Raw genomic sequence first — 24,514 nt, 5'->3', positions numbered from 1 at the left:
ACATAAGCTCTGATGAGCTTTTTACACCGACTACCTCGGTCCCCCATTTACGTTACAGTACATTTAATTAAACATAATTATACTTAAGAAATAATATATCCCAAACTGTGATTTTATTGCTCAATAACATCACTGTTTGGAGTTCGGATGCGGGGAATTATATCACGAGGGCGTAGCCCGAGTGATATAATGATGCGCATCCGAACGACAAACAGTGATGTTATCAAGCAATAAAATCAGCGATTTGGATATATTATTTCGATTCTAACACGACATCAACAAATAAATGCTGCCATACCTGATATTTAGCTAAATTGCGCCTGATTTGTTTCCGTACTTATTGTCAGCGCGTCACATTTTTAGTGGTTACGTCACGTGTATAATGATTACGTCACATGTCTAAATATAGAACGTCAAACAGTGATTTTATAGCATAATAACACACACTTTCGGTTCTTCTATGTTCAATAGGGAAAAATGCGTGTCGTGTTAGAATAAGATATAGATGTTATTTTCAAATAACATATGAACCGTCTAATATAAATAAATAGGGACGAGGTAGGGGACGTGTTGTCCAAAGAGTCGACTCAACCAGGAGACAAGCCGACCAAACAGGTGATTGTGGGTGGATTTTGGTGGTTGATATCAATTTGGGCAGTTTATCCGTTTATCTTCACAAGATGGCGTCCAGTGAGAAAACGAAACTTCCAAATCTAAAAATTTGCATTGATAATGATGAATCTGAATCAGATGACGATCGTTTGTCGTTGACAGAGGAGCCCCAGATTAGTATTGAAGAGGGAGAAGAAGATACACGAATAGCAAATCCTGTACACGACGAACTTGTAGTTTCAGGCTCGCCCGGTTCAGAACGTGTTCTTGACGATGACGATGACGTTCAGTTCAATGTTTATTTGAACAAGTTGGACTCAAAACCATTGGAAAATACGTCCAACAGGGTAATTTCTAAATTATTATTAGATAGAATACTTATCTACAACACATTTAAACTTGCATACTTGTGAATGTGAAGCTGAATGGGAGATTTTGACCCCAAGAATTTTTAACCCCAGGCCCAGATTTTATTTATGCACAAAGAAACATCTAAACATATGGCTTTGTGTGTCTGACCGTAGACAGATGGTTTCAAGAGAATAAGTTTTGACTGATTTTAAGCAGTTAAGTACTGCCGATGTGTCTAGATTTTAGAATTTTTATTCAATATTTTCATTTTGTAACTTTCAATTGGAAATTTTTTCCTGTGAATTGGGAAAATAAATTTAGCATGGTCCGCTTTGGTACCATTGTTCTTATTATTTTCAGCAAAATATACAAATAAAAAGATCTTGTATCTACTATTTTAATAAATTGTGTTTAACTGTCACATCTTGACTTCAAAATACACATGTCATTCATAGAATAACTCAATGATTTAAATTAGAAACATCTATGATCAGTCAGCCATGTTTTGAACGGGAGCTTAAAACGGAGAGCACTTTGATACTGTGGTATGTAAATTGATGGCCCTTTTTGGCTTCATTAGATTTTTTTCAGCAGAATTATCGAGAATATGACGTCTTTACTGTTTCAGTAGACGACTTTCACTTGTCAGAACATGAAATTATCAGCTTAACTGGTAAAAATGAGGTATCCCGGTGTAACCTAAATTGGGCGATATAAGAACAAATGTCAATGGCATTTTCAATTAACTACAGTAATCTATAATTATTCTTGATATAATTTTACTGCAACTATTTTAAAGTTACTTAAAGTTGATTTCTAACATTGTAATCATTCAGCGGTTGCCAAATATAAACAAATATGGCTGATGTAAAATCTTACTACGATCTGAAAACGTCACGTAAATTTGGCGATTCTGATTGGTCGCAGTAAATTTTTAATTTTGGCGGGATTGTGACGTAGTATGTTGACCTAGATCGGCAGTAAAAATAATAAGGTAACAGACGGCGACTGTCTAATTATTTTAAGCAACTATATCAATCAAAAAGAGGAAAGTATAGATAAATTTGAAATTGCATCAGGTAAAACACACAATTTTCTCCATGTCACATACAATTTTTAATGTTTACCAGCCGTATCTCAAAGGGGTACGGCTCATTGAATGTTCACAAAATATGTATTTGATGGTAGAAAACATTTATCCTAAGTCAGAAATGAATTCTAAGTCCATTCCCATTACACTATATACTAATATATAGACAAGGGTAACAACTCCCATAAGAAGGTGTCTATGCCCAAGCAGGGTTTTTGCCTCGCAGTTTTTTACACGATACAGCATAAATAAAAAGGAATTATGCAATTTGTAGTCGAATGATTTATCTATCGAACCAATGTAAAACTTTTCTTATATCTCTTATACTTGACGACTACTGGCCGTCAAAGTAACAAAAAACTGTTCATTTTCGCGAGGTCGACATCGATCGTGGCTACGCAGGAAACAAAAAGTTACACGACTGTTGCAATCGTTGGAGATAATATCACAAGCATTTATCATGCTGGGCAATTAAAAATACATAAAAGTAATCAAAATATACCAATAACCTATTATGACAATGTGATATAAACTCACCTGCGGCTTAAAATATTTCCCCGTTGAAATTTCTATATAACACCGCCATCTTGACGAATGTAAACAACCGTCATCTGATTGGTCGGGTTTTTTCGGAAATTTACGGGTATATTTTCCGGAAATAAATCGACCAATCAGATGACGGTTGTTTACATTCGTCAAGATGGCAGTGTTTTATAGAATTTTCAACGGGGAAATATTTTGAAGCCGCAGGTGAGTTTATATCACATTGTCATTATAGGTTATTGGTATATTTTGATTACTTTTATGTATTTTTAATTGCCCAGCATGATAAATGCTTGTGATATTATCTCCAACGATTGCAACAGTCGTGTAACTTTTTGTTTCCTGCGTAGCCACGATCGATGTCGACCTCGCGAAAATGAACAGTTTTTTGTTACTTTGACGGCCAGTAGTCGTCAAGTATAAGAGATATAAGAAAAGTTTTACATTGGTTCGATAGATAAATCATTCGACTACAAATTGCATAATTCCTTTTTATTTATGCTGTATCGTGTAAAAAACTGCGAGGCAAAAACCCTGCTTGGGCATAGACACCTTCTTATGGGAGTTGTTACCCTTGTCTATATATTAGTATATAGTGTAATGGGAATGGACTTAGAATTCATTTCTGACTTAGGATAAATGTTTTCTACCATCAAATACATATTTTGTGAACATTCAATGAGCCGTACCCCTTTGCCGTATCTCAATCTTTAGCGCAGAAAATCACTTGAGTTGTAAAAATAGACAGTGGAACATAAACATGATTTACCTTCATCTCTAAAGTCATGAGTAAATGACGAAAAACAAAACATCGCCGAATTTAGGAGAACGCCAAATTTGGGTCACAGTAGGATACTATTTTCCATTGGGAATATGAGCTAATATTGAAAAAAAATCCATGCATCACAATATGCAGCGGCAGTTTCTTGTTGAGGCATTCAAAGACGATGATTTATCTTGTACACAAATATTTTATTTACTTTGACAAGTCAAAAACTTTTGCCGTTGAGGGGCTACCACCTTCAAAATCACAGGCATAAGAGGGCACATTCCCCTTCTGGCACCTTCTGTTGGGGTGACGCCGAAAAAGTGATCACTTTTTTTAACAACATTTCTCAAACCAGTGATTTTCCTACTTATATAACAGACTCCGAAAAAAGGCCTCTTCCCAATTGAAATTTTCTTTAAAATCATGCAGTTTTCCCAAAAATCTGAACTTAAACCAGCTTTTTTACTTCCCAAATCAGCAGTTTTAGCGATATTTTTTCCTAAAATCAAGAGGCTTAGGCCTCTTCCCAATTAAGTGAGAAAAATCACTGCAAACTAAAACAAGTGTTTGGGGCTTAAATAGGGCATTTTTTCACTATTTTAGGTCTAAAGGGAGGAGGGTGGGAAGGTGAAAACACATCTATATGAGGTAATTGGTTAACAGATAATGATGAAAAATCTTGGAATTATCCAAAAATAATGGCCTTGCATATAATATTGAAGAAAAATTATTGTTTTGTGGCATTCTTTAATTTTTTCATTAAATGTTTAGCCAGAAATGAGGGTCATTATAAGAGGAGATTAAAATCTGATTTATCCACTATTTTGTTTTTTTATGACTTCTTAAATGTTTACAAAAAAAAAATTATGTAGTTGTATAGATATATAGACATAGTTATAAAAAATCCCACATGATGATAAATCAGAAAAGTTGATATTTTCTCAGTTTAAAATGACTGAAATTCTAATCATGTCAATTGATTTGACCTACTTTGACATTATTGTAGTTGTCCCAAATCAATATACAGTTCCAGTATAGCAGCCGTCATAACACAACGCTTATTACTTAAAGTTACCACTGACAAGTATGAGTGAGTGTTACTGGGTGAAATTGAATTGAATTGAGATTGAATAAGGTCAATTGTTAGTGTACTGCTGAAGGTGTATAATTTGTTTAATATTTTGATTGCACATTATTTCTCACAAATGTGCAAACAACTGCCAATAAACATCAGTCAAGGGTATGTTCTATCAAAAGTCAATTTTATTTTCGCTGCAATCTTGAGATGATAATTTATGGTTTATTATTAATGAATTAATGACCGATAATAAAAAATGAAAATCGAAGTAAAAGGAAACAGAAATACCAGGGCTCTCGTTTGGTAAAATTTGGGGCCGAATATCGGCCCCATTCCCCCACCAAAAAAGTGTGTTTTTTTCCCCCTAAAACCGAAAAAAATCCCCCTTGAAATTCCTTGTAATTAATTTTTAACGGGCATAGAAAACGCCGATCGGCGAATGCATATTCCGCGTACGGCAACTGGAAATTAGTAACTATTCCGCGAACGGCAATCGGAAATTAGTATGTATATATAAATAAAACGTTCCGAACGGGTTTTAGCATTCCAACATGTCGTCGTACCGCAAAAAATAACAGAAACATTTCATGAAAGCAGCTTAATGATGTTTATTTGTTAACTGAATCTTACATTCACTTTTTTCTGTTTTCTTTTTGCTGAATTAATCTTCCTCTGTGGAAATTCCCCTTTGGATGAAAAATATTTGAAAATCATGCAAAATTCCCCCCCCTGCATGGACCCTGTCCCCAGTCTCAAAATGCTAACGAGAGCCCTGAATACTACATAGATGCATTTTACTTCATACTGTGAATTCACTTAAATTCGTGGGCATGAAATTTCGTGGTTTTATCAAAAAGGGCATTTTCGTGGGTTTTTAAATTTGTGGATTTTCGTTTTCTTGTTAAAAAAAATTCAGTAACCTAATGCAAAATAATCTTAAACTTAATCACCGAACATTTTTACTTACAACATGTACGTATCTGTACTTGTCACACAGCGCTTGTCAATAAATTTAATCCTTGCCTCTGGGCATAAATTATATAGCACAGTTACTGCCGATAATTGACTGCAATTAAAACATTTATGAGACATGATATGCACCTCCATTGGGCACACTGCCCCTGTAACATCGCATAATTTATACGACACCTGACAAGTTTTAACCAGCGAGTTTAAAAGCTTACACCCTAAATTGGTCTTAACATATTTGAAAGTAACTACACGCAACATCACAGCGACTGTGTAAATTTACATGCTCGGTAAATAACACGAGTATGTGTGGATCTCGTAAAAGTCGGTGGCGTCTTTGATGTTGACGGAATAGCATTCGCGCAAATACAGATTAAAATTCATATAAACTGGATCATTTAAAACGACAAAAGAATGTACAATAAATCTGTTTTAGCGATCGTATTTTTTTTTTATAGTTTTGTGTACTAACGACATTAATATCAAAGACGTTTTTTTTAATAAATAAGAGCAAACTGACAATTTTTATTAGCGCTAATTATTGCACTGCCTGGGTTCCCATATTTACTCAGTTATGTTATAAATTATATTGTAAACAGATTTAATATGCCACTAACCTGATTATCTGTCTGTATATACATCCATTTCACGAAAAATCGACCGGAAAGAGCCGACGCATGTTTGTAATATATAGAACAAAGACTGGGTAAAAAGTATTTGTTGGGATAAAAGTTCGATGGGATCTTAAATTCGTGGATTGACCTACCCACGAAAACCACGAAAATTCGTGCCCCACGAATAATAATGATTTTACAGTATCATTTAGAAAAACCTGAAGTTTTAATGAATTTTTGGTATTTCACATCCAGAGATGGAAAATTTCTCTTGAACTGAGAAAGTAACTATCTGCAGCAGAACATGAAGGAAATTAGGCCGACTCATCTGATACGACAAGTGGAAAATGGACAGAAGTAGAATACCACTTATACAACTTGAATGAACATATTAAATATACCATTCATTCAGTTTTTTATAACAGTGAGACCTATAAGCATAAAACTCTGAAACTCTGAAGATTTTTTACATACTATGAATAGTTCTATTGAAAAAAAATTAGACAAAAAAGGCTTAAAATTTTTTCTAGTAATTTGTCATTGTCTTTGAATTTCTCCGTTTTATTTTCCAGCAAACAAGAAGATATGAAAATAAAGAAGGAAACTTCATAACAGGCATTGATTTTACAGAGCAGGTATAACAGATTATATAATAGGCTAGTGTTTTTATTAGGACCGATTCCAGGCTGAAATAAGGCACCATTCCCCTTTCCAAAAAGAATATATTTCCCTTTATTTCTGGAAAAAAATTCCCTCAGTTAAAAAATCATCTTGTCAGTTAATAAAAATCACCTTCTGTAAATGGAACAATTCAAACATATTACTATAAAACCCTCTTTTGGCATTACTCTTCAATTTAGATTTTTTTCCTTTAGAATATGACAAAATGTAAGCTCTAGGGTCAGCAAAACAAAAATGAACACACATAATATGCAGTAATTAGTCATATATCTAATGATACCTTTAAAAAAAATAACTTAGAGGTTTGTAAACATTGTTCTAGATAACATATACACCTGTATAACGGATATAATTAATTTGTATTTATTCATTTTAAAGATATCAGCAGAAAAACTGCAGGAGAGAGCAAAAAGATTTGGCATTGATTATAAACCGGAACCTGCTTTAAATTTGAAGGAGCTGTATGAAAGGTATTCCTGTTTAAAACTTTGTTTTCTGACAAAAAATGTCATAACATTGGTGTTTATTTGAGGGCCAGGAGTTGGGCAAAGAAACAATTTCTTCTTATACAACAACTACATTTCTCTAGGGGTTTCAATAAAAGTTTAACAGAATTATTGTCATTAAGTTCCCTTGTAACTATTATTAAAGTTTATTACTTTTGTAATCATTTTTATACGCCCGTTTGAAAAACGAGACGTATTATGGGAACGCCCTGGCGGGCGGGCGGCGGGTCGGGCGGCGGGCGGCGGGCGGCGTCCAATTTTGTCCGGAGCATATCTCCTACATGTATGGAGGGATTTTAATGAAACTTCATATAAATGTTCACCACTATGAGAAGCAGTGTCGCGCACATGAACCAGGTCTCTAGGTCAAAGGTCAAGGTCACACTTAGAGCTCATTGAAAAATGCTTGTCCGGAGCAAAACTTCCACATGTATAGAGGGATTTCAATATTACTTGGCACAAATGTTCACCATTGTGAGGCGGAGTGTCGCGTGCAAGATTCAGGTCCTTGCGGCCAAGGTCAAGGTCACACATAGAGGTCAAAGTTCAGATAAAAATATGAAGATGTGTATATGGACCATTTAGTCATCATTAATTGAGGGATTGTAACACAAATGGTCATTATCAAGACTATGGCTGTGATACATATAATTTAGGTCAATATATACAAGGTCAAGGTCACTAAAGATGATGAAATATCCAGATTTTGTAAGTAGAATTTAATCAAATGGAGACAACAAAGTTATTACTTTGTTCATAAATGACTTACACAATTACTCCCCTTGATCTATTTTCACTTTCAATTCTAAAAATAGAATTTAATCAAAGGGCATGAAATAATCCTCTTTCTTGGACTTGAGTATGTTGTAAAGAATGTAACATTTATTTACACATGTTTCATTCATTGGTCAAGATTCTTAACTGTGATAACTATGGTGTTCTGTAGACTTGGTATTTGTTCATAAAGATCATACAGTAATTACCTTATCAAATGTAAATACTTTCTCATAGAAATTTAATTATATTTTAATTTTCAAGTAAATATCAGTTCAGCTCATTCAAAGATTAAGAATTGTAATGAAATGTATTTCCCTAGAATAAAATCTTAAATCAGAATTTTTTAGTTATTAAATTACATGTACTTTTTATACGCCCGTTTAAAAAAAGATAAAAATATGAAGATGTGTATAGGGACGATTTAATCATCATTTATTGAGGGATTGTAACACAAATGGTCCTTATAATGACTACGGCTGTGACACATGTACTTTAGGTCAATATATGCAAGGTCAAGGTCACTAAAGATGGTGAAATATCCAGATTTTGTCTGGAGCATATCTCCTACATGTATGGAAGAATTTTTATAATACTTTATGGAAATGTTCACCACCATGATATGTATTGCTCCATGCATGATCCAGGTCTCCAGGTCAAAGGTCAAGGTCACACTTAGAGCTCATTGAAAAACGCTTGTCCGGAGCAAAACTTCTACATTCATAGGGGGTTTTCAATATAACTTGGCACAAATGTTCACCATTGTGAGGCTGAGTGTCGCATGCAAAATTCAGATCCCTGCGACCAAAGTCAAGGTTACACATAGAGGTCAAAGTTCAGATAAAATTTGAAGATGGTTATAGGGACCATTTAGTCATCATTTATTGATGGATTGTAGCACAAATGGTAACTATCATGACTACAGGTGTTACACATTTAATTTAGGTTAATATTTGCAAGGTCAAGGTCACTGGAGATGATTAGATATCCAGATGTTGTCCGGAGCATATTTTCTACATGCATGGAGGAATTTTAATGTTACTTTTATAGAATTGTTCACCACCATGAGACGTAGTGCCCTGCACATAAACCAAGTCTCTAGGTCAAAGGTGAAGGTCACAGTTAGAGCTCATAGAAAAACACTTGTCTGGAGCAAAACTTCTACATGCATAGAGGGATTTCAATATAATTTGGCACAAATGTTCATCATTGTGAGGCTGAGTGCCGTGCATAAAATTCAGGTCCCTGCGACCAAGGTCAAGGTCACACATTCTGTGCATATCTTCCCTATTGATTTGTTTTAAGGTTCATTTAACAACACAGTGCCAAGAATAAAAACTTGCTTGCTAGATAACACTTATCCATAATGCCCCCATCTCCATCTAAAGCTTTTTCGTAAACGGGCGTATTTTGTGACTATGGCACCCTTGTTTACCAAATTATGGCCCTACTGTTATGGCCCTAAGCATTTTGTGTTTGGAGATTAGTTCTTGTGATCACTGATCGCAATGTATTCATTGTTGGCCATTATCCGCAAGATTTCTAAGGATGAGCCTTACACTGTCCTAAAAAGTTTTGTAAATGGTTTCAGTATGGTGGATATGTACATGTAGGTCATATGATCTACACATAGACTTTAAAAATGAAAACAAAGTCATGATGATTTAAAGTCATGATGATTTGTTGAATGCAAGAACCACAACTCTTTCCCTCTCACTTAAAATTACAGAAAATTGTACTTGAATGCATGAAAATTAATATAAACATAAGACAAATATTTTTGTGCTGTCATGATGGTGAACAAAATAACTGCAGTAGAATATAAGTAAAATCTAATTTTTGAAAATTTCAGCCTGGGTTTAAAAGCGGAAGATTTAAGTCAGAAAGATGAAAGAGGTATACGTCTGGATGCCATACATTTACGAGGCGTGAATGAGATGAACACAAAAGATGTGTTCAACTATTTCAAGGAGTTTGCTGCAGGCAGCTGTGAATGGATTGATGATGAAAGTTGTAAGTTTAAATATTCTGAAGGCATAATTCATCTGATAATAAAATGTTACTGCGACACGATATTTTTTTCTTAGAAATCTGCCATTTCATAGAATTTCATTGTACTGGTTATTTAAAAGTGGTAAATCAAATTTTTATCAATATATTTTGCCATAAATTTTCAGTGTTTTGTGATCTGATACAGGCTACTCATTGTAACCAAATTAAAAATTCCTAAGCAATTATCTGTCCTGACATCTAATTTATTATAACTTTATCGAATTACTGATCTTTGCTATTTCACACTGCTTATATGCCATGTTTCTTCATTTATTGTTTGTGTAGGTGTATTTGTAATAATTTAGTTATAAATGGGACTAAATTGCATGAATGTATAATTTCGACAGGTTGATTAAGTGTTGTAGGAGAAAAAATGTATTAAAATGAAACACAAATCTTATAGGAGTCATATTATTTGGCAAACTATACTATGTGACTGAAACAAGATTGATATTGATATATAATATATATATTATACTTAGAGTGACATTATGCCATGTCCAAGTGAAATGGTCAGTAAACAATTAAAAGTAAAAATAATGTGACAATTTGTCATAATGGGTTTTAAATTTTATATTTTATAAAAAAAAATTGAATCAATATAACCAACTGAATTTTCTATAAATGTTGATCAAATGTATCAGTAACACTCAGTTCTTAAAAAGAATAGGACAGTCTGCAACAAGCAGGATTATAAAAGTAATGAACAAGTTTAATTGTTTTCACCCAATTAAATATTATGGAATTCAGGTAACATAGTTTGGCTTGACAAGATGACGGCAGCACGTGCAATGTTAAAACTCAGTCGCAGCTATGAACAAGTTATGGCAGAATATGGTATAAAGAATACAGCTAAACAAAAATCAGATAAGAAGAAAGAGAAGAATGAAGCTACTGCAGGTATTTTAATTGTTATATTATTACAATCATCTCAGTCAATCCTCATATTTAGAATAAAACATACTGAATATCTTTTACTGAGTAACTTTTGATGGTTATGTCTGTAAGGACCAAAAATTCAGGGTGAGCTTAGGTTTACTTACGACCAGATTTACTGTGTGATTTTTTTACTCCAAGATGTTGATATTTAACTCTTTCACTCATTGAAAAATGTCATCACAGCTAAAATAGAAAATCCTTTAAACATTTTATGAATGGATGAATCCTCATCAAACTTACTTTGTAATATCCCAAGGTAGTCATTAATCAAATTTAGCCAAATATTTGGCCCCCATTTATGACTAATAAGAAGATATTTCAAAGTACTTCTTTAAATAATTGTATGAATAGATCACTATCAAAAAAGTCTTTTGCATGCTTAGACAGTCCTCATAAGTTTACACAAATCGATGGGTGGATCCCTACAAAACTTCAGGATGGACAAGAATGTACAAATAAATTCTCTATTAGATGCACAGATCATCAGTGCTTTAAAAGAAAGAGCATTTGAAAAACTTCATTGTGTAAATCAATGAAAAATTTCTCCTAGTGATCAATGCAGGATATCATGTCAGTCTTGGTTTTAGATGAGGAATTATATTAAAGTCTCAGTCCATCCCTTCTTCTGTCCATCCATACAATCATCATCCCCTCATTATTTTCTGGAGCTTAATGCAAAAGTATTTATAAGATATGATCTTGAAACTTCATTCATAGATAAATCTCATTTGGGAGTGCAATGTACAAGAATGATAACTCTACCCTTCATAAAATTTAGATTTTGGGTCTTGGGTTATCTTTCATACATAATTTTTGTTAGAAGCATACCTCAAAAAGTATAGTTCGGCTACTGTGAAATTATATTTGGTAATCATTACTGTGAAATTATCGGAATATAATTACCCGTTATAATTCAGTAATCTACTGCAAAACATGTAATAAAATGTTACCCTTCATTATTTTATCCTCTTTTTATGACTTGTCTTGTTTGATGAAGGATTGGGCAGGCTGTTACTGCTTCTTCTGTCTTTACAGATATTTGATTTCATTTTTCTATTACAGCTCTTTTCATGTTATTTAATTGTAGAGTCTAAAATGGAAGAAGATGGTATTGAACAAAATGGAGCTGTGGAGAAAGAAAATGAGGAAGAAAGAAATGAAGAGAAAATGGATGAAGATAATGATGAACTAGATCTAACAGAGGACAAACAAACAGTTAATAATGAAACTGAGGAAAAGAAACCTGATGATGTGAGTTTTGATCTGTATATATATGAATCTGTGTTTGAGATAATGAAAATATAAGGGACAAAAGTAATTAATCAAGTCGTAAGATAAGATTTATTTAAGAAATAATATATCCCAAACTGTGATATATATATATATATATATATATTGCTCAATAACATCACTGTTTGGAGTTCTGATGCGAGGAATTATATCACGATAGGCGTAGCCTGAGTGATATAATGATGCGCATCCGAACGACAGTGATGTTATCCAGCGATAAAATCACCAATTTGGATATATTATTTCAATTCTAACATGACATCAACAAATAAATGCTGCTGTACCTGATTATTAAGGTAAATTGCGCAGTGGTTTTGTTGCATAATAACACACACTTTCGATTCTTCTATGTTCAATAGGGAAAAATGCAGGTCTTGTTAGATATTTGGCATAATGTACATACATGGTAATATAACACATGCAGTGAGACATAACATAACACAAACATGACCACAATAACCTTGGCATGCACAGCAACACCAGGGTTAACACAAAAAAAGATTAAACCCTTATTTCCATTGTGGTTCCCAAGTGTTCACTGTTGGTGACATGACATAGAGAGGCAATGATAATATGTACTTATATATAATATAGACTTTACAGATATAGACAGAGCCTCTCCAGGTCAGTCATGTTTGTTATTTATGTTTATTTGACATACTTAAACAGGTGCCTGAGAGAAAGATGTCAGTTACCATATAGGCACTATTATTATATAGGCAGCCATTTTGATCTCCATTATTCCAAGAATAGGGATAACTATTATACTCACTTTCTTGAATAGAGAATATCTCCGTAGAATTTATTTGATAATTCAAAGACATAGAAATATATGAATGTTCATGTAATGTTTCTTGATCTAAAGTAAATCAATTAAATATATTTAAAAAGTGTGACTTAGTATCCTTTCTTTGTCTTTAGGAAGAAAAAATGGAGGATGAAGGAATTGAAGAAGGGGAGATCACTGAGAGTGACTCTGAGCCTGAAGTTACCACTCACAGCCAAAGTGCGTTCAACAAAATACCTTGGCCACCAGGAAAATGGAGACTAGGTGAACCATACAAAGACAAAAATAAATATCTGTTCCTCAGATTTGCTACAAAAGGTTTGTTTTGAATTTTTCCCTGTTTTTAGCTCACTTGAGCACAGAGTGCTCATAGTTGAAAGTTTGAGATGTCAGTATGTCTGTCCTCAATTTCTTTTAACAACATCCAAAAGCACTTGATGGGCTTTGACTTATTTCAGAGGAATGATTCTGAAATGACCCTTTACAAAAGATATTTAAATTGTTCCAATCTGTTGCATAGGTGTATCACATGAGCTGTAACAGTAGAACTTTAAGAATAAAATCTATAATTAACAGTATAGTGTATACAACCAGAACAGACTGCTTAGCTAGGATGTGCAGATTATTCTAGCGGTATAAAGAATGTATAAACTTATCCTAGTCTCTGCTGGTATCTCCAAAGTAAGAAAGTATTGATCATGATAGTCATTACTTATGACCAACTCAATAACAAGTTTAAAGCTTCATGCCTCCAGATTAGCCAAATTATTTCAAGAAAATCAAACTTGAGAAAATGTTATAAGAAAGTAGCAAAGATTAATAAAACAAGTAATAATTTAGATGTTATGTGCCATAAATGACTGATTTGTCAGTATTTATCACTATATTTCTACTGTGTGATTAATACAGTGGATTGTAAGTGCCATTTGCAATTTGTAAAATACTTTTTTTGTTCACTTCATAATAGTTTACTTTTATATACAACTTTTATATACATTTTCCTAATTTTTATCATGAAAATTAGCATGAATCTGGAGGCATGATGTTTTAAAGCAGGTTTTGTAATGATAGAAGATATGTTTTCACATTTTTACCAAATACTTGTTATATCTTATAGCTGATATTAAGCTGCCTGGTGCTGAAAAAAGAAGCAAATATTACCAGAAATATGGCAATCCTAACTATGGAGGTTTGTTGTGAATTTATTTTGTTCCCGTTTGAGAAAAATCTATTTCTAATGACTCTGTATCAAATGCTGTAAATAATGATGCTATGTTAAGCAGAACTGTGTTAACAATATTATTACAAATTTTTACAGATTTAAGGCCTCTATTGTCAAATTTTGTTATTGTTTTCTAATTTTTTGGCCCACAGACTTATTCCATAAATACCTTATATATTGTTAAGCAAAGATAAACAAGAAGTAAAATATTTGTTCGCTCAATTGGAGGTTTAGTTATGCCATGGTGATTGCTGTATATTTTATTTTATAAAACAGCTGATAACATTTGTAGCATCCTTGTATGGAATAAATTGAGCCACGTTATGACAAAACCAACATAGTGCGTTTGCGACCAGCATGGATCCAGACCAGACTGCGTGGATGCGCAGGCTGGTCTGGATCCATGCTGGTCGCAAACCCATTATGTTGGTTTTGTCGTGACACGGCTCAATTCAGGTTTGTGTATATAAAGAATATTAAAATCTTATTCTTAATATGATCTCCAAAACTGATAAATAGAATAATCTATAAATGACTAGGAGCCATTGTATGTATTATTACCAACTTGAGTATAATATAGCATATTTTAATGGTCATCTATCTAAATGGTTTGTCTCTTTGACATTGATGGATCATTTAAATGATCTAGAAAAAGGTCCTTTTTCTGATGATCCTTCATATTTTACATTCTTTTATATTCTTTAAAACTTATTTTAATTGATATATTTCAAAACAAATGAATATTTCTTTTTTCCTTCATTTTTCAGGAAGAGTTGGACTTCTGAGCAGATCAATGTAAGCATGCAAAAATTTCACATTAGGAAATAAAACATGTTTTCAATGAAACATTAAATTGAATAAGTAATTCTGTTTGTCCTGCATATTTTTGTTTCTATTAGAATTTTAGAAATTGTTTTTTAAGGAATGAAAATTTGAGCATATTTGACAGCTGTTTCAATAAAGGATAGAAGTCACTGATTTCTAACAATTCATGTACCACATTTGATAGGATAACAGTGAAAAAAGTTCTCAGCTAGCAGACAAGAGAGTGATGGTTCTACTACAGGTGCCTGCTAGTACCTAAAATAATGCAGTAAATGGTGTTAGTGTTTTTTCTCCTCCAGTTAAACTGGACAGTTGCTAAAGCTGGGTTATTGGCTTTAAAGGTGGTAGACACATGGCTAATCTTGCAAGAATACCGTTTACTGCTCATTTTGGAGTATGCAGTTTGACCTCCTGAAGATTGAGAATGGAGTATTTACTTTAGGACATATCCTTAGCACAAAAAAATTATTTGGAATGTTTAAATTTCATGGTCAAAAGTGTGATAATGATATTGAGGTTATCATAATTTACAGGAAACAGAAGTTACGTGGTAGACGAGGTAATGATGATTTTGATTCATTTGGTGTACCAGACAGTGGGATAGTTGTTTCAGATAGAAACCAGGTAATGTTAAATCACGTACATGTATTGTATGATAGTTTGCAGAGAAGAGTTGCTTCTTAACAATATTGAATATTTATTTTCATGAACTTGTTGATATGTAGATGCTACCTGGTATGTTTGCAATTACTTTTATTGGTCACCTGTTAAAAGAATTTCTGTTCATTTTCTGTACTTGAGCGATTGATGAATCAACTGGTAAAGGTAGTTTTTGTTGCCAACTTCAAATCCCTTACCCCTTACTTCTGTGGGTTAGAATCCTCTCAGAAACCTTGGATCCTTTCATGTACGGAAGCTATACATAGCTTACAGGATGCCTGTGGTTCTACTCTGGTGCAGGGTTGTGCTGAAATGGTGTACAAGAGGGGCACCTGAGGTCATCTTCCGCCAGTAAAGCTAGAAAGTCTCCATATGACCTTTACAGGCTTAATGTGACTGAAAATTTAACAAAACAAACATAACAAAGAATCAACCTATAATCATTGTTTGGTTATTTGAGTTCTTTGATGTATGCAGCTTTCGTCAGCTGATTTTCAAATTGCTTGTTCCTACATATATACAATATTTTGTTTGTCTTTAATTCAGTTTATGTCACTGTAAATTTCATCTTTGTGCATTATTTTCTGAGTAGAATGATCAGCTTGAAGGTTAGCCTCCTTGCATGAAATTATTACTGGCCCACTCATGATTACAACTGATATCTAATAAGGCAGCTGATTAAAAAGCAGATATAAGTGCTGGAAATTATGCACAGAATATAATGTTTAAGCTTTTTGAAAAATTTAAAGCTATAGAGGTGATATGTGATTAAAAATGACAATTTGTATCAAGGTAAACAAAAGAAAAAAAAGTTATAATCAGAAATAAATGAATTTTTCATTTTGTAGGAAAAGGAAATTATGTGTTTTATAATATTGTAATATTGATTAAGAACATGTGAAATGCTTAAGCCTTATCACCTGAAAAATAGAGCTGAATGTGAATTACTTTGTCAGAAATGTAGCAAAATGTAAACAAAATCATATTTTCACTTTTAAAAATTTTAAATCACTTTAACTTTACTAATTGCCAAAACACAAACGAAGCAAAAGGTGACTGGGCAGTGTGGTCAATTAGTAAACTGTAGCAAGAGACACAAAAATCTATTATGAAATAAAAAAAACATTTTTAGGCTTAATGTGCCTTTAATGAACTTATATTTTACAGGTGTCCTATGAAGATGATTTGTTCAGTGATACAGTCACGCCAGTAGAAGTTGAAGAGATCGATATATATTCTACCTCACAGAAACTTGGCAAAAATTCAAAGAAATTGTTAGATAAAGTCGAGTCAGGTAAGTTTTACTGATAAAATACTGTTTGCAAAATTATGAGATTATTTCAGTAGATGGTTGGATATTGATATACAGACATTGAGAAGTTCACTTAATATTGAATTATGGTTTGGAGACCTTCCTATTAAAATGTGTCAGAGTTAAATTGTATACCCACACATGCACAGTGTATTAACTGGAGTGCAGGTATTGGTAACTTGCACTCCAATTACCGCACTGTCTGTAGGGAATAGAAATAGAGCATTGGTTTCATTTTTCTTTGGGTTTACTTATTGTGACGACAGGGAAAGGGATAATGATAGAAATGTTATTTTCAGATGCTTGTACATTGGTTACATTTTTCTTGGGCTTCATATTTTGACCACAGGGAAAGTGTTTTAATATTTCCAGTGATACAAAAGAAAAGAACATCTAAATACTCGGCAATCTGATTAATAGTGTCATATAAAAGATGTTGATTAAAATGAGACTGGTTGCATCCTTGCTTAGCAGTATGAAAAATGAGGATAGGTATAGGAATGGACAGTTTGGCTTCAGTGTAATGTAACTTGTTAGGGGATGTTTACTTCTTAACATTTCAATGTAGCAGCACTCTAAAATTGGTCATTATTCTCACTGTAAAATGAACTCAAAGTGTAATTTTTGAAAGACTGTTTCGGGAGATGTATCAACCTCTCCCAACCATCCACTCTACCAAACAAACATACTCAAATGTGATTTGAAAACATATAAATAATTATATACAAATATATATATGATATTATCATCTATTGTTACTATAGAAGATGAGGAAGAAGAAATGAACAGATCAGAGGAGGAGAATGATTTCCCTGTTATAGAGAGAGTCATGAGTAATGACAGGGATGATGTTAGAGGTACAGATAGTGACGTCGATGAAGAAGAATTGGAGAGACTACTTGGGGCCAAGGAGAAAAAACCAGTTATGAGAATGTATGCTGATGAACTGGAGGAAAAACAAAAAGTTCACAGGTACTGATCTGTTCTTGAATACTTTTATATGCCTTTATTGCGTTCAACAATATTTCAGCTTGATAGTTTTTCAATCATGCATCTATTCTTTTCTTTTGAAGTGGAACAGTGATTGTTCGGACAGAATATTACCATTTACTTGCATTCTTTACTAAATAACTTGAATACAGAATTTAGTGGAGACAAAGATAAGGTTAAGTACACTACAGTGGAGACTATCATATGTGACTTTCCAAGGATTCTTCAGAAAATCGTCACATATGACAGGGTACAGACTGTCACTTTTCTAGGTTAATGGGGATACAATATATCATTGGGTAGTTATTTAATACTGTACACTGGTTCCTTGGTTGTGTTTCATACAAGGCCCTAAGACTAAAATCATTGTTAAGACCAAAACTGAGACAGTTTAGTGTTTCAAAGAAAATATCCTAACTCATGACTCCTTGGTTAATACTTGTTCAATTTCTTAACAGTCATGTAGATAAGCATAAAAATATTGTGGGTTAAAGCATGTGCCATTTCATGTTTTAACTTTTCTACAGGGGGACAAATTAACAAAATTCCAAGTATTTGCTAAATCTAAAAGTATTTATTGAAACAGTCTTAAGTTAGTGTTAAAGTTATTCATAAGTCCTTGGACTATGGATACACATTTTGGACTTTCAATGAAACGCAGCCCTGAATTACCTAGTTTACAAAAAGTAATTGCGAAATTCTCACATTTAATTATTTGAAACAGTTTTATGACTGAATGTTAAGTATTTTATATATTTTTCATCAAATTTAATGAAATATTTTAAATTTATAACAGTAAAATTATATCGTTTCCATGATTTTATGGTCGATTCTAGAGTTGTTACTTAGGATGACTCTGTTAGAAAACACACATAATTATTGTATGTAAACCAAATAAAATGTTCTGGAACAAAATATTATGCAGCTATTTAAGTAAGCTTTAACCATTAAGCAATAATTTTGTGCATTTGCCATTTGTTCTTTAAGAAATATACTTATGTAGTATTTTGGAAGTATTATTTATAAAAAAAAACAAAACAAAAAACCAATGAGCAGCAGATGTATAGCTTTATATAATATAATCACAAGATCACTGGTTTAGTTCAAGGAAGCAGTGAATGGTTCAAAATAAATTACAGGTTTTCTTGTCAGACTGGCTGAAATAAATGATGTTTAAACTCAAACTTGGTAAGGGGTCATGGAACAGCTAGTATTTGTTGACCTTTAGTCTTGTGAAAAAGATTTTTATAAAATAATAATGAAAGTAAATAAATAAATAAAGTAAAATGATCCTAAAGAAATTTAGATGCCGAAATTGTAGTGATCAATTTTCTACTTGTTCTTGTCATTCTGTATAGATTTTTAAATTTTTTTTATCAATTTAAATAAAATGAAGTGGCGGCGTAGCCAAGTGGTTAACATGTGGGACTTGTAATCTAAGGATTGCTGACCGCTTGGGGTCAAATCCTGTCAGGGACAAGCCGTTGTTGCCTTGAGTAAGAAACTTTACATTCATTGCTTAGTACTTGTTGGTTCCAGGAACGTATTTGAGAGTGTTTCAATAAGCTTATAGCTTCAAACACAATCAAACTAAAATAAATTTGTATAAACTAAATAAAATGTGATGTCGACTTTATTTACTTTATTTGTTTCAGACAAAGAAAAATGGTTGGGGCTTTGACAATTGTGGCTGATGCCAAAAAGAAGGTGAAGAGAGTGCAGGATGCCAGACAGCTAATTACAGGTGTTGATCTAAGGGCAGCTTTACAGGAGAAGAAAATGAACAGACAGCAGAGATCACCAATATCCTGGAAACATTCAAGGTCAAGGTCACTTTCACCAGAGTTTGAGAAAAATCTGGACGAAGGAATGAATTTCAAAATAATCACACCAATGCATATGACTATAGAGAACGAAGTGTTGTCAGAGAGTGAAGATGTGAAGGAATTGACACCAGAACCAGAACCTGAGCAGGAAGTTAAGAGAAAGAAAAGAGTCACTTCTCCACTAGGAACTAAATCAAAAATGGATGAACAAGAAAAACCCAAAGATGTTCGGTCAAGGTTGAGTCAAAAGGCTCAGGAAGATCTTGATGTGAGGATTGCGCAGCGGTCTTCAAATAATGTGAGATCAAGACTTAGTAAAAGGGCAGATGATATAAGTCCAGTGAGATATAGTGATACTAGAATATCTAGAGTTAGACGGTCAAGGTCACATGACCAGTTCAGATCAAAATTAAACAGATCACGTTCTCCTATGAATAGAAATAGACGTCCAGTTAGACGTAGGTCAAGAACTAGGTCTCCTATGTGGAGGCGAAATAATAATAGGTATAGGTCACCAATAAGAAATAGGTCTCCTCTTAGACGTTCCCCTATTAGGAGGTTTAACAGATCTCGTTCAAGGTCACCTATTAATAGACGTCAGGCAAGGTCAAATATACGATCCAGATCTCCCGTTCACAGACGTATAAATGACCGAAAACGTTCAGGAAGAGATGCTCGCTCACGTCTAGGAAGAAAATCGAGATCGCCAACGGACACGGAAGATGACTCGGACAATGAACAGATACCACCATCAAGGATAAAAATGACAGTTGAAGCAAGCTCGAGCTCTAGTAGTTCCTCATCAAGCTCGGATTCAAGCTCGGACAACTCTAGCTCAAGTAGTGATTCGAGCTCCTCATCGTCATCATCGGACTCTAGCAGCAGTAGTAGTGATAGTGACGATAGTGACAGTGATGCCTCAGAGAGGTCGGCCATTAGAAATAAGAAAACACAGAGGATTATAGATCGTCCAGCAAAACAACAAGACAAATTTTCATCATCTCGCAAACAACATCTATCTCACAATAAATCTAACAGTCCTCGGAGAAAATCTAGGAGGCCATTAAGACCTCAAGATGATTAATGTATTTGATGGTATTAAATATTGAATGGATTTTGATTTTCATGCTTTTGATCACATACTGGTTATGGATATTTTTAGCACATGTGTTTTTAGAAACAATAAAAAGGTTGGACACCACTAAATATAGAACAGTTATACAAATAGTCATCAAATGTTGACAAAATATATTTTAGTATAGTAAAGGACATTATTGAACAAAGAAAACAGTATTCAGTAAATAGATGCTAATTTCTTTGGTGACTTCTTCAAATTTTCGAAGTTTTCTTGCATTGAACTATTTTCTAATTGTATTTTGATTTGTTTTGTCAGTAGAATTAATCTAGAGTCATTTGTGTGCCAATTTCTGAAACACTGTTTTGAGGCGGTTCTCTTTGACAAACAGGAATCTGATTTTGTTTCCATTAAAGGTACTGTAGCTTAAATCAGTTAAAACTAGCAACTTTAATAACTTGCCGGCATTACCACTATAAAGGCAAGTAAGTCTGCGCTTGTAATAAGTCTTCCCAGGCATAATATTTGTAACTCCCCAGTTTCATTTTATGAATATTGAATCTCTTAAATTGACCATTGCTAAAATAATACTTGCAGTTCTTATTTCAGCAAGACCATTTTACAAATGAGCAAGTATGAGATTCCTGTAGAAAGCAGAACCCAATTTGATTTTATAAAAACTAGTAAACTGTGATTTTTAATATTAAAAAGGTTTTCTGTGTAACTTTATCTCTCTATAACCACTTTGATATTGAAATACTAGATACCTTTACATGACTCCAGTGTTATAAGTGTTAGCCAGTGACAAGGACCTAGTGTAACTCCTACATGGATATGATAGAATTTCTCATCTCATTGAACTAACCCTTAGTCTACAGGTGGAATCTACCTATGTAACTAGTGCAGACCAAGTTCACCTTTGTTCCATCTGTGTTACAGTCTAAATTGAAAGATGGACGAGTCCAATTAAGATATTTAACAGGGTGAGGGTTTTATAAAAAATATGCATAGCTTTTGCTAAACAAGCACTTGAAGTAGTCATGCACTCTGTGAGTGTGACAGCTCCTGGTTACTTTGCAATTCTGTTTCTATTCAATGTTTATATATTCTTAAATGTGTTCTGGAAGCGTAAAAGGTGGTGAAAATTTGTATTTCTTACAAATATTGTTTTTTTTTAAATAGAACATTAAAATGATGCATTATTTACCATATAAAAAAAATATTTATGAAATAGGAAATTTTATATTGTTATAATTTGTAACTTTTGTGTTTTAGGGGTTTTTTTTAAAGTGAAATTAATAAAATGTTATCTTTTTTTTTCCTGAATAATTTATATTTGGGACCATTTTGTTGTTGACCTAAATGACTCAAAATATTTAGGTTTTGAAGTATAACAGGGATCACAACAGAGAAGCAATGCCAGCTTTCTGTCTGACCAGGCTATATACACTGCTGAATGCTTAGTTTTATTATTTTGATATCAATTGTATTAAGTTGTTAAGCAGGACATATACATTTCACGAAAACAGTTTGTTGTACTTTGTAGTTGATGTTTCACAGAACATCAATTAAAGGCTTGACGAGATTCTGTTGTAAATCATTTGACTTATAGAACGAGTTGCAGCAAACTGTCAAGAAAAATATATGCAATGTTTGCATGCCCATATAAATATAATAAAGCCATAAATAAATTGTTTAACATTAAGATCTCATGTAGACATACAATTTTTCTTTTTAGTTGCATGTATTTTAGGACTCAATTTTTTTGTCTTTTATGATACATATTTAGATAATAAGGTCTGAAATCTAGTCTGGACTATAAAAATATTTATTATACATTTTTAGCTCACCTGTCACAAAGTGACAGGGTGAGCTTTTGTGATCGCTTTTCGTCCGTCGTTTGTTCAAATAAAAGCCCTGGGGTCGAAATTGGCCCCGCCCCAGGGGGTCATTGATTTTCCCTATATGCATATAGTAAAACTTAAAAAAATTTCTTTTAAAGAACCCAAAGAGCTAGAGCTATGATATTTAGCATGAAACATCTTCTAATGGGTGTCTACCAAGTTTGTTCAAATAAAAGCCCTGGGGTCAAAATTGACCCCGCCCCAGGGGACATTGATTTTCCTTATATGTGTATAGCAAAAACTTAAAAATCTTCTTTGATAAAACCCGAATAGCTAGAGTTTAGATATTAAGCATGAAACATTTTCTAGTAAGTGTCTGCAAAGATTAAATAAATAATTAAATAAAAGCCCTTGGGTCAAAACTGCCCCTGCCCCAGGTGTGTCATTGTTTTTAACTATATGTGTAAACCAAAAACTTGACGAGCTAGACCTTAGATGTTTAGCATGAAACATCTTCTAGTGGGTTTCTACCAAGTTTCTTCAAATAAAAGCCCTGGGGGTTTAAACTGGCCCCGCTCCGGGGGCCTATATACAGGTGAGCGACTTCAGGGCCATCATGGCCCTCTTGTTTCTTTTGTGGTTTAAAGTGAATTGGTCTATAATAGAAGATCTGTAATACCATGAATAATTATATTGATAGTATGTAGTTCATACATGACAACAAACCACAGAATGATAATATATGGTTATTCTTGGCAAGTGTTAGATATATGATCTTATACATCATATATAAACATATAGCAGGTGTTGATAATAAAAAGTTTTACAACAAAACATTATTATTCATTATATACATACTTTCTTCTTTTATCAACATTTTGTTTTGCAGAAATATTTCATAAGAACATTCAAATTTTATATTTTTATTGTTTTTATCAGTACTAAAGATGTATTTGAAATACTTATGAAAAATATGCATATTTTAGACCAATCCACTTTAAAACCACTTGATATGCCTTGTGAACGCTGAATATTTCTACATATGATGTAGTTATTCTTCATATCAAAATTAATGTAGAGATATTACATGTATTGCCTACAGTCCATGTTATTGACACAGTTTCAAAGTAAATTACACATGATATCTCACAAGAAGTAAGCCTTGACCCCTAACCTGCTGGCAGCAACTGATTCTACCATTGTGACCAAACCAGATCCAGATAAGTTGGCACGTTTGTGCCGTCCATCTGAGCATGGCCTGCACCGTTTGCAATCCTGTCAGTACTCATTAAAATCTTTCCAAGAAATGATAAATGCTCATATTAAAATTTTCCAAGAAATGATAAAATCTCATTAAAAGTTTCCAAGAAATGATAAATGCTCATATTAAAATTTTCCCTAGAAATGAATAATGATTTTGGTCAGATTTACAAGTTCAGCAGTAAAGATTGAATGTCTGTTTTTTGTCAATATAAACCTGCATCATTTTGTTTTAATAGTTTGGTAATATTATTTCAAATGAACCATATATTATGGTAAATTTACTGTTTGAATGAATATTTGTATGGTATTCATTAATAGCAGGGTTTATTAATTGTTTTCCTGGTGTAACTGGGAAATATTAGCCACCAAGCTCTGTACTGTTTGGGGGCGGCTCTGATCTTGTATTTTGATATTAAACCACTTTAAACTGAAAATGGACTTT

General features: G+C 33.2%; 1 protein-coding gene across 2 annotated transcripts; it reads left to right on the top strand.

The window, feature by feature from the left end:
- Window positions 1–641: 641 nt before the first annotated feature.
- LOC132743920 (nuclear cap-binding protein subunit 3-like) lies at window positions 642–24,109 on the top strand. 2 transcript variants are annotated; one of them, XM_060732515.1, is made up of 13 exons: window positions 642–959; window positions 6,599–6,661; window positions 7,086–7,177; window positions 9,840–10,000; window positions 10,790–10,939; window positions 12,066–12,229; window positions 13,190–13,373; window positions 14,173–14,244; window positions 15,045–15,072; window positions 15,636–15,726; window positions 16,930–17,056; window positions 17,842–18,046; window positions 19,720–24,109. In XM_060732515.1, the coding sequence occupies exons 1-13, from the start codon at window positions 681–683 to the stop codon at window positions 20,972–20,974; spliced, it is 2,871 nt and encodes a 956-aa protein (XP_060588498.1). In that variant the 5' UTR covers window positions 642–680; the 3' UTR covers window positions 20,975–24,109. The 2 variants fall into 2 exon arrangements, with proteins under 2 accessions (XP_060588498.1, XP_060588497.1); XM_060732514.1 differs by having other exon boundaries at window positions 645–959; window positions 17,839–18,046.
- The last annotated feature ends 405 nt before the right edge of the window (window positions 24,110–24,514 follow it).

Source organism: Ruditapes philippinarum, unplaced genomic scaffold (assembly GCF_026571515.1).
Source record: "Ruditapes philippinarum isolate M1 unplaced genomic scaffold, ASM2657151v2 ctg818_1_1_1_1, whole genome shotgun sequence".
NCBI lineage: Eukaryota > Metazoa > Mollusca > Bivalvia > Venerida > Veneridae > Ruditapes > Ruditapes philippinarum.
Note: the sequence above shows the minus strand (reverse complement) of the source record. Positions and strands in the feature narration are given on the sequence as shown.